At 43.9% G+C, this 13,686-nt stretch overlaps 1 protein-coding gene and 2 non-coding genes across 4 annotated transcripts; all 3 read right to left on the reverse strand.

Moving 5' to 3' along the window:
• Window positions 1-8,429: 8,429 nt before the first annotated feature.
• RPSA (ribosomal protein SA) lies at window positions 8,430-13,643 on the reverse strand. Of its 2 annotated transcripts, none has more exons than XM_046643809.1 (7): window positions 13,569-13,643; window positions 12,529-12,695; window positions 11,511-11,629; window positions 10,003-10,248; window positions 9,142-9,270; window positions 8,868-9,033; window positions 8,430-8,588 (listed from the first exon to the last, which is right to left on the reverse strand). In XM_046643809.1, the coding sequence occupies exons 2-7, from the start codon at window positions 12,659-12,661 to the stop codon at window positions 8,494-8,496; spliced, it is 888 nt and encodes a 295-aa protein (XP_046499765.1). In that variant the 5' UTR covers window positions 12,662-12,695; window positions 13,569-13,643; the 3' UTR covers window positions 8,430-8,493. The 2 variants fall into 2 exon arrangements, with proteins under 2 accessions (XP_046499765.1, XP_046499773.1); XM_046643817.1 differs by having other exon boundaries at window positions 13,503-13,577.
• On the reverse strand, window positions 9,783-9,936 carry LOC124231648 (small nucleolar RNA SNORA62/SNORA6 family). Its single transcript, XR_006886633.1, has one exon. It is a non-coding gene; the product is annotated as a small nucleolar RNA SNORA62/SNORA6 family (small nucleolar RNA).
• Window positions 11,702-11,852, reverse strand: LOC124231650 (small nucleolar RNA SNORA62/SNORA6 family). The gene has a single exon (XR_006886634.1). It is a non-coding gene; the product is annotated as a small nucleolar RNA SNORA62/SNORA6 family (small nucleolar RNA).
• Window positions 13,644-13,686: the final 43 nt, after the last annotated feature.

Below are 13,686 nucleotides of genomic sequence, written 5' to 3' on the forward strand. Positions count from 1 at the left end.
AGGGCACGTGGCTTTCTTCAAATATTGTTGAATAGTAAAATACAATGTGTAAGAGTTTATTTTTCTGCCTCTTTAATTTGATCATCTTATGCATAGATTACTGCTGGCAGAGGGGACCTTAATGCCGCCTAGACCCACTCCCATTGCACGGGAATGCTTTCAGAGGAGTCAAGCCTTGCAGCCTCTTCCTTGATATTCAAACCAGAGCAGGTCAGCAGTTGCTCTTTATCTAACTGAAATGCAAAAACAATACCACCGAAATGCAATTTTTCATTAATCAGATGAAGAAAAATTAATTGTTTTGGGTGATGATAAATTGAAACCTGGAATCTATTTTGTTGCTACTAAAAATGCAATTTGGCAAAATTTAATGATTTTATCTTAAATCCTTAAAATGTCCTTGCCATTTGATTCAGTTAACCACAAGGATGTTCATGACAGCTATGTTTATAGAAGTAGAAATTTTGTAAAATATTAAAAATAGGAAAATAGACAGTAAACTATTTTGCAGTCAATAGTTTATTATATAGCTAATATATGCAATAGGTACAAAAACTGTAATATAGAGAACTGCTTATTATAAATTCTACAGGGAAAAGTCAATTGGCTGTATGGTGTGTATACAATTAGTTACGCTTGCCTAGGAGCGTTGTCTGATAAGTTCATTGCTATGACATAGTAAAGGAGGAGTGATAGTGGGCATCCATGTCTTGTTTCTGACATTAGTGAAAATGCCTCTAGAATTTTCTCATTTTACATCACTTTCTGCCTATAAACTTTCCTAAAGCTAAGTTGGTTAAAACAACAACAATCATTTCTTTTGCTCACAAATATGCAATTTTGACAGAGCCTGACAGGAATCACTCACATCTGGTCCACATGGCATCAGCTGAGATGGCTCCAATCAAGACTGGACAATCCACTTTCAATACAGATCACCCACATGGCTGGCAGGTTACTGCTGGCTGCTGGCTGGCTGCTCAGCTGGCCTGGGGCCTGGGAGTGAGGGGCCTTGCTTCCTCTCCGGTGGGCTTCTCCTCAGCTGCTTGGGTTTCCTCACTGGAGGATGGCTGAGGTCCCAGAGCAAATGTCCCAAGAGATCCAGACAAAAGGGGGTGGTGCTTTTATGCTCTATCCTTGGAATCACATAGCATACAATTCCATTGCACCTTGTTAGTTGAGGGGGTCACAAAGTTCCACCCAGGTTAAAAGGAAGGGGACATAGATTGCACCCATGGGGTAGTGGCACGGTCATGTTGTAAGATGAGCATGTGGGATGAGAGAGGTTCTTATATTCTAAAGTCAGTATTTACCTCTTTCATTAACAAAGACCTTGAAACACATTGTCTTCCACATGTCCCCTATGCTCTTTGTATATATTTAGTTGAATGCTTTTATTTTGCTTGGTTTTACCCCATAAATTAGACATTTTGATTTCTATAATGTTTGCCACCAACGAATACATCTCTAAAGAAGATAGCTTACTTTTGCTTGTTTTTGAACTTTTTACAAATGGAATCACATGTTAGGAATGATTTTTGTTCACGCCTCTTTTGCTCAAAGTGTGTCTAAGATTTATGCATGTCACTGCATGTAGCTGTGCCTTGTTCGTTTTCATTGTTGCCTGCCTCTCTGTGCTATAACAGATGACAGTTTACCAGCTGCGCTGTAGATGGACTCTGGGCCATTTCCAGGTTTGTTGATTAGCATTCACATATCCTAGTGCAAATGTGCATGAGTTTCTTTGATGTGTACCCCCAAGAGGGATATTGCAGATGCTTCTATTACTACATAATACCAAACTGTACCAATTTCTACTCCCACTGGCTAGTATGAGAATTCCTGTTCCAAAGCCCTGTTGCTATAATCTGATTTTGCCAGATTTTTTTTCTTGTTTATGGTAAGTTTGTAATGGAAAACACTACCTTTAATCTTACCTTAATCTCTGCTGACTGCATGCTATCTTCCCAAAGAACCAGAGTGTTATCTCCTCCTGATGCATAGCTCATAGCTGCCTGACTTGGTTGTACAGAAGTGTTCTGCTGAGGATATGGCAGAGCAGAGAGAGAACATGCCTGTATTAGCAAAACTCTGCATCCTTCCATTTCTGCTTGCAGGCTGGCTAGATTTAGCTAGTGTTCCTGTCTCTTATAGGACTTAGAGCAGTCAAAAAAAAATTGTCTACATAAGCCATCATTCTGGATCTTTCCTACCATTTCCTTAATGCCACAGATTTTGTCAAATTGTGGTCTACCCTCCAAAGTAATGCAAGCCTCAAAACCTAACCGAAGATTTTACCACCATGTAATGTGAGGCGCCAGCTTTTCAACCTGGGCCCAGCTGAAATTCAGGGGATCTATTACTATGGAAAAAGGGAAGATGGACATCGGTGGACCACCAACAATCTTGGCCACAGCTTCCTTCTGGCATCACTTTTTTTGTCCTTGTTAACTTGTTTTCTGGAAAAGTCTTTATATTGTCCTAATTCTTGGATAACAGAGCTGGGTTGACTATTCTTTTTTCTCATTCTACTGTCTTCTAGCTGTCACTGTTAATGGGGAACAGTTGGGTGTCCTTCTTTTTCTCCTAGCTCCTTTCAAGAACACTTTTGTATTTGGCATTTCCATGATTCCTCAACAATGTAACCAAGAAGTAAGTTATTATAAATTGGTCCTACTTGGTACACATTGGGATTCCTGAATTTGTAGATTGATGAGAATTTCAGAAAATTCTCGGCCTTTTCTCTTTCATGCTGACTTTCCCCATTTTCTCTCTTCTCTCTCTTTGGAACTCCAACTGGATGTTTGACTTTCTCATTTTACCCTCTGTATATCTTAATTTCTCTTTCCTCTTGTTTATTCCTCTGTCTCTATTCTCCTTGTAATTTCTTCATATATTTTTCTAGTTCACCAAACTCGTCTCCAATACTATCTTATTGTTTAATCTTCCCATTGTATTTTAAATTGTGATATTTTTCATTTCTAAATTGCGAAAAGTATTAATAATTAGACATTGTGTTTTAAAAAACAATTTAATTAACAGAATTATATCTATGTGAAATGATATACACTAATATAATAAGAATCCTCTATAAGGGATTTTAAAACAAACATCAAATCCACCCATTCATTCCTTCAGGCTTGAAAGCCTGTGAGGGCCCTGTGCAGTCCTGTGTACGGCCATAATGGTCTGGAAGAGTATCTTCCCATGAGGAAGGTGGTAACTTTCTCTTGCAAATCATAAATGGAAGACACCCTTGGGTTGGGATAGGGTATCGGATAGAAGGAAATGCAGAGGTTAGTGGCTATGGAGGTGGTGGTGGGCTTTCCAGTGGGGACATGATGATGGACACTTCTCGCAACATTGGGTGCTCTTTACACCAGTGCGAACTGAGGCGGGGCACTCCTTGGACCATTGTCTTTCAGTGAGGGGACAGCAGGGGACAGAACTGGGTTAGATGTCTGTGCAGTTAGAGCTTTTACTCTTGTTCCTCATTTCCAGAAATATCTAAAGGAGAAAAGAGGAAAAACTTAGGTGTGTTTTCCATGGATTGAGCGGTAGAGGTCTACACCTTTCACACAGCATGGGCTCCAAGAGACTCCATGGCTTCTGGTAAAAGCTTCCAGGTCCCCATGAGGGTAGAACCTCTCTTTGCTCCACTTGATGAGGCTGGGCTGAGACTCCTCCTTCCAGAGGCATTTCTTTGCTCTCTTTTGATTCTCTCCAATGATTCTCTCCATCTGTCTGTCTTTTCTGTAGCCTAATGCCTGTGATTCTTGCTTTAGACCTTTTTTGGGTTCCCATAATCCTTACTTCTGTTCCTATAGAAAATGGTTTACTTGTTAACTTCTTAGTTACCTGGCTTCCCATTCAAAATGTAACTACCCTAAGTTTACAAGCTTGGTCTTCATTCACTGCTGTATCCCCAGTACTTAGAATAATGTATGGTCCAGAGTAAGTGCTTTATAAATATTTTCTGACTGTTGAATTCTTATTTTACTTGAGATACTTTGCAAAGGTAGAATTGGGTAATTTTTGGATCATTCCTAAGTAAAACCCACTGAAATGAGCATATGCAGAAGTGCAGCAGGTTCTGCTCTACTAAATGAGTACAATGTTTGGCAAGGATGTTCGGAGCAGGCTTTTCATGGATGGAATTCAGTAATCTCATCTCTGCCTTGCACAGAAGGTCTGGACTGCTCGGGCAGGGTCAGAAACCCCATGGCAATAGTGACATTTACCAGTGGATATCTGTGTTATCTAGAATATGGGTTGAGCTGTTCCAACAGGATTCCTAAGAGTAGTTTCTTAAAAGGGTACAATTTAAAATATCTTGAGTATCTAGGCATAAACTTACTAAAAGATTATGATCTTTATAAAAGATTGTAACATTTTATTGAGGGAGGGACATAAACATGAGAAACTGACAAGATATATAGATCGTTCATGGATTGAAAACTTAATATTGTAAATCAGTCAATATTGCTTTAAATTATAGAAACAATGCAATCCCAACTAGCTTTATGCTGGATCTGTACTAGCTGGTTAAAAAATGTATATGACAACTCAGAAGGATCAATAATAGCCAAGACTCTCTTGGAGAAAAGAAGGAAGGCAAGAGGATTGCCCTTACCTGTTGCCGCAGTAGATTATTGAATTCTAGTAAAGAGGAAGGACAGTGTGGCATTGGCCCAGGGACAGAGTCATAGAGTGGGGGAGAATAGAGGCCAGAATCAGACCCTGCATGGATGGACCCTGGGTTTTTGAGAGGCAACAGTTCTGTGCAGTGAAGAAAGGACAGTGTTTTCAATAGAAAATGCTAAGGTTTGTGGCTGTGTTTTCACAGGATTTTATATATGATAGTGAAACCATCTGATGTTATCTGGTGAAGTCAGTGGGGAAATTCCTGTGCATCACGATCTCACAAAAATGTTCAAAGTAGCTCTGTTGATAATGGCCAGAATGTGGAAACAACTCAAATGGCCACTGCAATACCCTGATGTCACGGCCGACTCTACAGGGGCATGGCGACCAAGGATGAAAAGCACAAAAACAACACTGAAGGAAAGAAGCAAGTCACACAGGAAGATATGCTATGATCCACTTATAGGAAGCTCAAAAACAAACAGGAAAACCAAACAATTCTTGATTGAAAAGGGCATAATTAGATAAAACGATCAAGTCACCCAAGGGCTGGCAGGAACAGGAGCTCTGTGACTTCAGGGAGGAAGGCACAAGGAGGCGCACGTGGAGATGTTCTCAGGTCCTGGCCCCTATTTCATAACCCACATAATGGTTACACACTCTTATTCCAGAATATACAGATATGTCTTTTATAATAATCTGCATGCATGATACATTTTACAATTAAAAATTTTTTTAAATTATATACTTACAGAAGGACAATGTGATAGATAGAATGAGCGTTTGCTACATGCCCAGACTCAGACTAGTTACTGTGCACAATCTCTGAATCACAACCCCATGATTATCCCCATTTGATGGTGAGGTCACTCAGGCCCAGAATCATCGTTTCTTGCCCAGAACCACACACTAGGACTCGGCTCAGCAGAGCTTTCATCATTCCAGGCATGTCCTGATTCCAAAGCCCACACTCCTATCTGCCTCACTACGCAGCACATGATGTTGATGGTAATACAATGGCCAGGGTCCCCTCACGGATACTTGGGTATGTGAGGGCGTCCTTGGTGCTGAATCATGGCCCAGACCAGACCCAGTCTCACCCACCCACTCCCCAGGAGACCACAACCCAAGCTGACCTCAGGAAGTGCAGCACATTCTCTAAACACCGAGTGAGCCTGCGGCTTTGAAGTAGGGGATGAGATAACACCCAGGTGAGGTTTAAAGCAGGTGACACAGCTCCCCGTGTAGCGAGTTATGTGCCCATGAGCAACGTGCAAGAGTGTGTACCTTGAGTCTCATTGGGAGCCTCAGGCATGCCAAATGGGATTTACCTGTCTAGCTCTTTCTTAAATGCTTAAGTCTCTAAGATTTATTCTTAACCACTTTCTCTGTTCACTTAGAAAAGTACTTACTGTTGTCTACCAGGTACTGTGTTAGGCTGAATTCACTGGGGATACTGATTTGTCCTTGTATTTAGGATGTATTAGGAAAATGTGTGCTTGTTGTCCAGAGTCCTGCAGAAGGAGAAGCCCCTGAGGTACTTAAGAAACAGAAGAAACAGAGTACTCTACAAAGTTCTGTATGGGATTTTCTCTAAGCTTAGGAGACAAAGCCCCAAGAAGTGCATCAGGAGTTCAAAGCTGTGATAGGAACATGTAAAATCTTAAGCTAGAGGGTAGATCTCAGGTTAAGTGTTCTTTCCACAATAAAGAAAAACAAAACCTTAAGCCTTGTATTATTTACAGCAAGCCGTTTCCGAGATCAGGCAGGACACGGGAACTGAACAAGTTACTATTTCCAGTAAAACTGCCCCGGTGTGGACAGAGAGGTGCTGGGGAAAAGAAGGGAGGAGGCTCACTCAGGCAAATTCAGTGCAGCGCCAGGGAGGGAGCGACAGCGGGCTACTCTCTCCCTTTAGCAGTGGCCTCATGCCAGGGAACAGCCCACAGCAGTGCTGGGGAAGACTCAAGGCTGCTGACACCGAAAGGGGTAAGTCTCCAGTGGCAGGTTGCTGGGTGAACACAGCTAGAGGTGGGGATTAATTTATCACTCAGATTCAGCAGTGCTTATGGACCCCTCATCAGGTAGGCACCACAAGGCCCATGAGAAAACTAGGTTTGGATGAGCTAGGGTAAGATGCCTATTCTGGTTCATGCTAGCTCAGAACACCAGCTGCAGCCATGGGGCAGCTACTGGGGACCAGAGTAGGGTGACCTCAGGTCTGGGCCAGTGTGTGGTCCTAGGTTGGGGCAGAATTTCAGCAGCTGTTGACACGAGGAACAAGATCTAATTCTCAGGGAGGGTGTGAAGAAGGTATGAGGCAAGTTAAACCCCAGGTGAGCAGAGAGTGGATCTGCAAGAAATTCCATCTAGGATACTCCTGGCTTCCACTATGGTAAGCATAAACCAACCCTGCCAGAGGACATGTCTCTTTAACTCCTAAAGTTAGGAACTTAGATTCTAGAAAGAAGAAAAAATTGTGAAACTGTTGTGGTAACACAAGGCAGCAGGTGCCAGAACAAGGAGCAAGAGGAACGTAGGTCTCTAGGTTGGAAACACTGGGCGCTAGAACACCGGACTTGGGGACAGGGAGCAGATTTGAGGTGTGGGAACAAGGTGGGTTGGGCAGTCCTGGAGGGGTCAGCAGTTGCCAGATGAAGTCAATCTGACAGGATATACTTTCTACAACATGGGTGGAAATACGTTTTCCTGTTCTGTCTCCTCCACCCTAGAATTTGCTAACAAATGAGCTTTACCCCTCAGTCCCTACACTCCAGCCCACAACCTCCAATGCCACCCAGGCTCCCTCTCCCTGCTCACAGCCATCCTGACTCCAGGAATTACTGCAGGTGTCACCACTTGCAGCACGGGGTAACGCCGTGGGTTCGTCTCCTGCACACTGGATTCACAGGGGGTGGTAGACTCGCCCAAACTTGCTCCTGCAGAGCCAGTGGCAGACTTACCTGTGAGCTTGAGCTGTGGGGTCCCCTCACTGCCTCAACACCAGGGGGAAATGTGGTCACATATTTTGTCAATTCTCCAAGGGGACAATGCATGAAACAATGTAAATCACTCAGGATCCTCAAAACCTGGATCCACCCTGTTTAATTTCTCCATTCTCTTATTCATCTAAGAATGTTTTCCAAAAAGCATTACTGTACATTACATTAAAAAAAGCATTAGGTTACTGTGCAATCAGTTAAGGAGGGAGCCATTAGCATTTTCAATAGAACTGAAACGCACAGAAAATGGCAGAATGGACAGCATTATGTACTTTTACATGAAATTTTTATACACTCCTTCAACCTACTCCCAGAACCTATGGGCAAGCTGACCCAGCAATAGGTGTCTCTTAAGGCTAGAGAAGGCCGTGGCCCCTCCGGGGTTCCAGAATAAGACTTCACCCCTCTTTTGCCCAAGGTGGGTCTGCAAATGCCAGATATTACTCAATGCATTGGCCACACAAGTGGCAAACAGTAGGGCTGTCACTCAATGCCAATTTACTTTAAAATCTGGGCTCTATAGAATTCGCTGTCAATGCAGATGACAATAAAAGATTATCAGGACCTTGGAAAAACATTCCAAGGTTACCCTATGTACGTGCAATTGTTTACATCTATTTTCAAAACACAGATGGTCCCCAAAAAAGCTCAGGAAAACTCCCAAGTAAAATGCAATATACTTTATCCACAGTGGGCTTCAGAAGTAAAACTGATGTCAAGAGACCTAAAGTGAGCTTAGGCATCTTGATCTGGAATTAAAAAACTGAAATAAATGGACACAACTTTTAGAAACTTGTTTATTTTCCGTCAACCTTATTTCCATTTTCTGAGTTTGTGGAAGAACAGCTTAAGACCACTCAGTGGTTGTTCCTACCCACTCAGTGGCCTGAGCAGTGGGAGCTGCAGACCAGTCTTCAGTGGCAGGCTGAGCACTCCAGTCTTCTGTTAAGAAAATACAAAAAACCATCAGCTCCATTCCCAAAGTACTTGTCACCCCACGCCCACAAGCAATCTGCCTTGCACTCATCAGACACACATTTCAAAGGGCAGACCATTTCAAAAGCACCTGAATTCAGCCTGTCAAAAGCTATTACCACAACGACAGCACACTGGGATGAAACTTTCTAATGCTAGTATATATAGCCATGGAGAATTAACATTAGATTTGAAACATCCAAATGCCAAGCCGCCAGCTCGATGCACCAGCATCATGGTACATACCAGTAGGGAACTGCTGAATAGGCACAGAGGGCACCTGCACGCCTTCAGACCAGTCTGCAACCTCAGGTTGAGTAGCAGTGAACTCAGGAGCAGGAGCAGTCCATTCACCCTGAAATTCCTCCTTGGTCACAGCCTTTTCAGCAGCAGCCTGCTCTTCCTTTTCAATCTGGTTAGGAAAAAGGAAAAAATACATAGGGACAAACTTTACCTCCAAGAAGCACAGATCAAGGTGTCCAACGTGTTTATGGGACAAGCATTCATAGAGGAGGCTTACCTCTTCAGGATCTCTGTAGAAGTAGAGATCAGGCATGACCTCCCATGGGTGTTCACGGGAGATGGTACCCCGCATGCGCAGAACTTCCCGGGCAAGCATCCACCACATCAGACCCACAGAGTGAGCTCCCTGCAAGAGTGCCAGGTTATTAAAAAGTGATAGTCCACCCCAAGTAGCAAGCTCCTCCCCCTACATCGTCTAAGCTGTTGGTACTAGGAAGAATAGACACATTTCTTAGTTTGAAACTGTTTATAACAAAGACTATTCCATAAATCAGTGGTCTTCAGTCTTGATTACACATTGGAATCATGGGGACTTAACAAAATATTACTGTCAAGACTCCATCCAGGCAACGAAATGAAATCCCTGGGATCAGTGCCTGGCCCAAAAAAAACCTCTCTGGGCGATTCTTATGGAGAACCAGGGTTTTGAGATGAGTGATAAACCAGACCAAAATGAACCACATGCAACCCACCTTTTTAGGATCTTATAGCAGGATTCGTCAAGTTGGTCTGAAAACAGAAAGTCCAAGTGCATAAAGCCCGAGAGGCCCAAGTAGAACAATTATGGAGAAAAGCAAAAAACAGGCCATTTTTCAAATGTTTTTCCCTCTCCTTAAAGCTCTTATACATTAAAATTATACTTGTAGCAAGAATTACTATCAAACTCCACTCATTGGGCCAGAGACCCTTGTGGTGTTAGCGAAAAACTTGCCCCTCATGTAGCACACTACCTACACTTGTGAGTTCATCGGCCAGCCAGAAGCCTCAACTCCAAGCTCTAACAATGTGCAGAATAAGTGTCCACTTATTTCTAGAGTACGCATTCTCAACGTCTAGAATTCGATGGTAAAGTTGTTACCTTATTGTTGCATGGGATGGCGATGTCCACATAGCGCAGGGGAGAGTCTGTGTTACACAGAGCAATGGTAGGCAGGTTAACATAAGACGCCTCTGTGAGAGGCTGGTGGTCAGCCCTGGGATCAGTTACCACCAGAAGTCTTGGTTCCCGGAAGGCTGCCTGGATCTGGTTAGTGAACGTTCCAGGAGTGAAGCGGCCAGCAATAGGAGTGGCTCCAGTGGCAGCAGCAAACTTCAGCACAGCTCGCTTGAAGAATTAACATTAAGAGTTAGCAGTACTCCAGAGAGTCATAGGAACTGTCCAAGTGTACATGTGCCAACACCCAGTTCTGTGACCACACGAGGCAGCCTATCTAGTTGGATGCCCAAACACCCCCCTCCTCAGAAAGGAAAACATCAAACACTTAAAACATCCAGTAATTCTTCAATACTTCATGGTACCTGCAAAGTACCTACAACACCAGGGCTAGGAAACATGCTAAGCACGCCCCCAAGCCGCAGGCCCTCTGCGTGGAATGCTCTCTCCACTCCCACTCCCCTCAAATGTTGTGGCTCACTGGCTTCCTCACTTCTGGAGGCTCCAGAGCCAATCTGCCTGATTTCAAGTACCATCTAGGCCACTTTGTGAGTGACTTGGGCAAGTTACATGTCTCCAAGTTCCTCAGAAGGTTATGAATATTAAATGAATCAACAGAACACACAACAGTGCTTGGCACCCAGGAAGCACTTCCAGCTTCTGGCCAAATTTCATCACAGCCACCCTATTACAAAGCAGGAATACATCCAGCTTTCTTTACCCTGCCACTTTCTTTCTCTATAGAGCTCAGTATTTCCTGCATCCCTTCAAAAAGGCTCTTACTGTTAAATCTGTCAAAATCCAAGCCAAACCTTTTTAAAAATTAGAAATGGGGTGAAGTCATTGTTAGAGCTCTTACAAAATCAACTTGCAAGAAATCTATTCGCTTTCTCAATAGAAAAATGAACAAAGGAAAAGAATTATCAAAATAGAAACAGGGTAAAAACACTACTAAAATTTTACCTCATTGGCCATTAAAAAAAATTAAGCTGTTTTTCCTTTCTTTAAGCAGGCAAAAATTCTCACTCTTGCTTATGAGACAAGCACTGGTACCCTACTTAGAAAAGCTTTCTAAAAAATGCTGCAGTTAACATCAAAATTTTTTATTTTACCATTTCATCATTTTAAACATACAAAATTTGACTACAGAAAGATGTGATGAGCCACTTTAGTAGGGTCATCTCTCAATATTTAGTGGCACAAGAAAATACACGATGACATGAAAACATAAACTTTAACATACTGCCAAATGCCAAGTGGTACGTATGTTGAAATGTCAAACACTGGCAACTCCTACAGCTCGGGTCAATTTAAAATGATGTCTGAACAGCAAAACTATGGGTTTCTATTTTCTTATGGTTTTATACACATCCCAAAACATCTATAACCTTTATCGTTCTTAAAATAAAAACCAAGCATATTGTTCCACAAACCTGGCCAGTATTCCTGGAGGATATGACACTGACGTCAGCTGGGTTTTCAATGGCAACAATGGCACGAGCTGCCAGCAGCAGCTTCTCCCAGGTTCTCTTCAAATTTATGATGTAGATGCCTAGATGAGAGCACAAGGCTTTTTATCACCCGACCAAGCTTTGCAAATGGAAAACTACCTAGAAAGTCGAATGTATGTGGCAGCGAGTACTATCAAACTCCAGTCATAGAGGCAAGCTCTACTGGTGTTAGCGAAAATCCTGCCCTTAATATAGCACACTTCCGACACTCAGAAGTTCACTGGCCAAGACTGGCCTCCACCCTGAGCTTTAATAGTGTGCAGCTGATTCAGTAGGCAAAGTGCATCTTCTCCTTTCTCTCCCCCTGTGCTAACCCTGGTCAGGCCCCCATTTGGATTCCTACAACTTCTTACCCACTTCCTGGTCTCTTACTGCTCTTTCAAGCTCTTACCTTCTGTTTTGAGATGAGATTCACCCCCCAAACTCCTTTACAGCTTGCCTCCCCCAGGCTGAAATCCTCCACAGCAGCTCGATCTCTAAGCTGAAAAACTGCCTTACCCAACTTAGTGCCTTGTCACAACCTACCCCCCGAGCCAAACTGTGAATTCCCACTACTGCTCTAGACTTTCCTCTCAGAATTCAGTTGAACCACCAGTATCAGAACCTATGAGACAGACACTGTGGGGGATAAGTTACTAGAACTCAGCTAATGAGCTTCCTCATCATCTTCACATCTCACACCTCCTTCAGGACTCAACCTAGCAACTGCCATACTCTTCCACTGGAGCCCAGAAAACTCCTTCCAAAAACAACCAGAACACTTTTATTTAGTTTTAAAGCTTGTGTCCAATCTAGAGATCTGGTTTCATTTGTTACTTAGTAGAGAGTCCTTCAAGGCAGATGTTAGAAAATTACTTCATGCAGCAGTACCCATCAGAATAGCAGGATCAAACTTATAAAGTTGGCATGTAAAAAAAAAAAAAATATAGCAATGACTGACCATCACTTTTCCTTTTGTAGATGTACTGTTCCATCTGGAAGTCAAGGTTGGTGCCACCTAAGTGGGTTCCTGCTGCAAGGAATTTGAGGACATCCTCCTCCTTCATTTGCAGGACGTCAAGGGCTCCGGACATTGTGAAAGCTTCCCTTTTAAGTTACGACGGGAACCTGAAAACGATTGTTACAAATCTGGTCCTTTTCATTCCAGTGACTAAGTCGGGCAGGGGAACAGGTGCATTCTAACCACTCTTGAGAGCCAAGCAACTTCATATTTAAATGCAACCGTGGACTACACTTCCTACGGTGTCAGGCACTGAGCTTCCAGTTTAGTGGGCAGAAACCCACTGACAGACCTATGCCACACACCACAGCGAATCTTGTTGAGCGAAGAGTGGGTGTGGAGGTGGGTGGAACACTCAGATAATGAAACTAATCAAAAACAGTAAATTGAGACTTAACCCTTTTCAAGTTACCCAGGAGTTAAGTATAAGTTATCGATGACCGAAATTAACAACCAGCTGTGAAAGAGCAGCCATGCTCGAGAATACGCAAGGGTTGAGCAGAGATAGCGGAGATGGGAACAGGTTTATTTTCCAGCAGATTGTAGGTGGGCGCTTCTGCATTACTTCTCCCTGCAGTCATTAATTCTCCTCAAAACCCTGCCAAGAACCTTAACTCCTGAACGCAACAAGTGCAACAACGCCAACGGGAAAACCCGACCAGCCCAAAGAGCTGCTACAAACTGGCGCCTGGGCCTCTGGGCTCAGGATCGAGGGCCGGCGCGATCGCAGCGCACTGCGCCGGGCCTGCTTTCTGCGCCCCGCCATCCACGGTCCGCCACCCCCACCCCCAGGGCCTTGTGGGAACCCGCGCGCCCGAGCCCGTCCACGTGCGGCCGCCGCACCCGAGGGGAGCGCGCCGAGCCGGAGACGGACACGCTGCGTCTGCCGGCTTTCATCCCCAGTCCTCGCACACCTCAGCTGAGAAGGAAGCTTGTTCTGGTGGCCCGGAGGGACGACCGGGACCCTACAGAACGCTCACCCAGAACAACGCCGTATGGACCCCTCGCCGGGCAGCGCGGAAAGGACAAGCGGGCGGAAATGACGTCCTTATGTACTCCGCCGCCAGCCAATGACAACGAGAGTCTAGCGGAAGGGCG

The sequence above is a fragment of the Equus quagga genome, chromosome 1 (assembly GCF_021613505.1).
Source record: "Equus quagga isolate Etosha38 chromosome 1, UCLA_HA_Equagga_1.0, whole genome shotgun sequence".
In the NCBI taxonomy this organism is placed as follows: domain Eukaryota; kingdom Metazoa; phylum Chordata; class Mammalia; order Perissodactyla; family Equidae; genus Equus; species Equus quagga.

Excerpts from the sequence above, each read along its gene's own strand:
- RPSA (XM_046643809.1), bottom strand. The coding sequence starts at position 12,661 with ATGTCCGGAGCCCTTGACGTCCTGCAAATGAAGGAGGAGGATGTCCTC. Across the intron at positions 9,034-9,141 it reads TCTACAGAGATCCTGAAGAG|ATTGAAAAGGAAGAGCAGGC; the intron begins GTAAGCCTCCTC and ends TTTCCTAACCAG. Across the intron at positions 8,589-8,867 it reads TATTCAGCAGTTCCCTACTG|AAGACTGGAGTGCTCAGCCT; the intron begins GTATGTACCATG and ends TTTTCTTAACAG.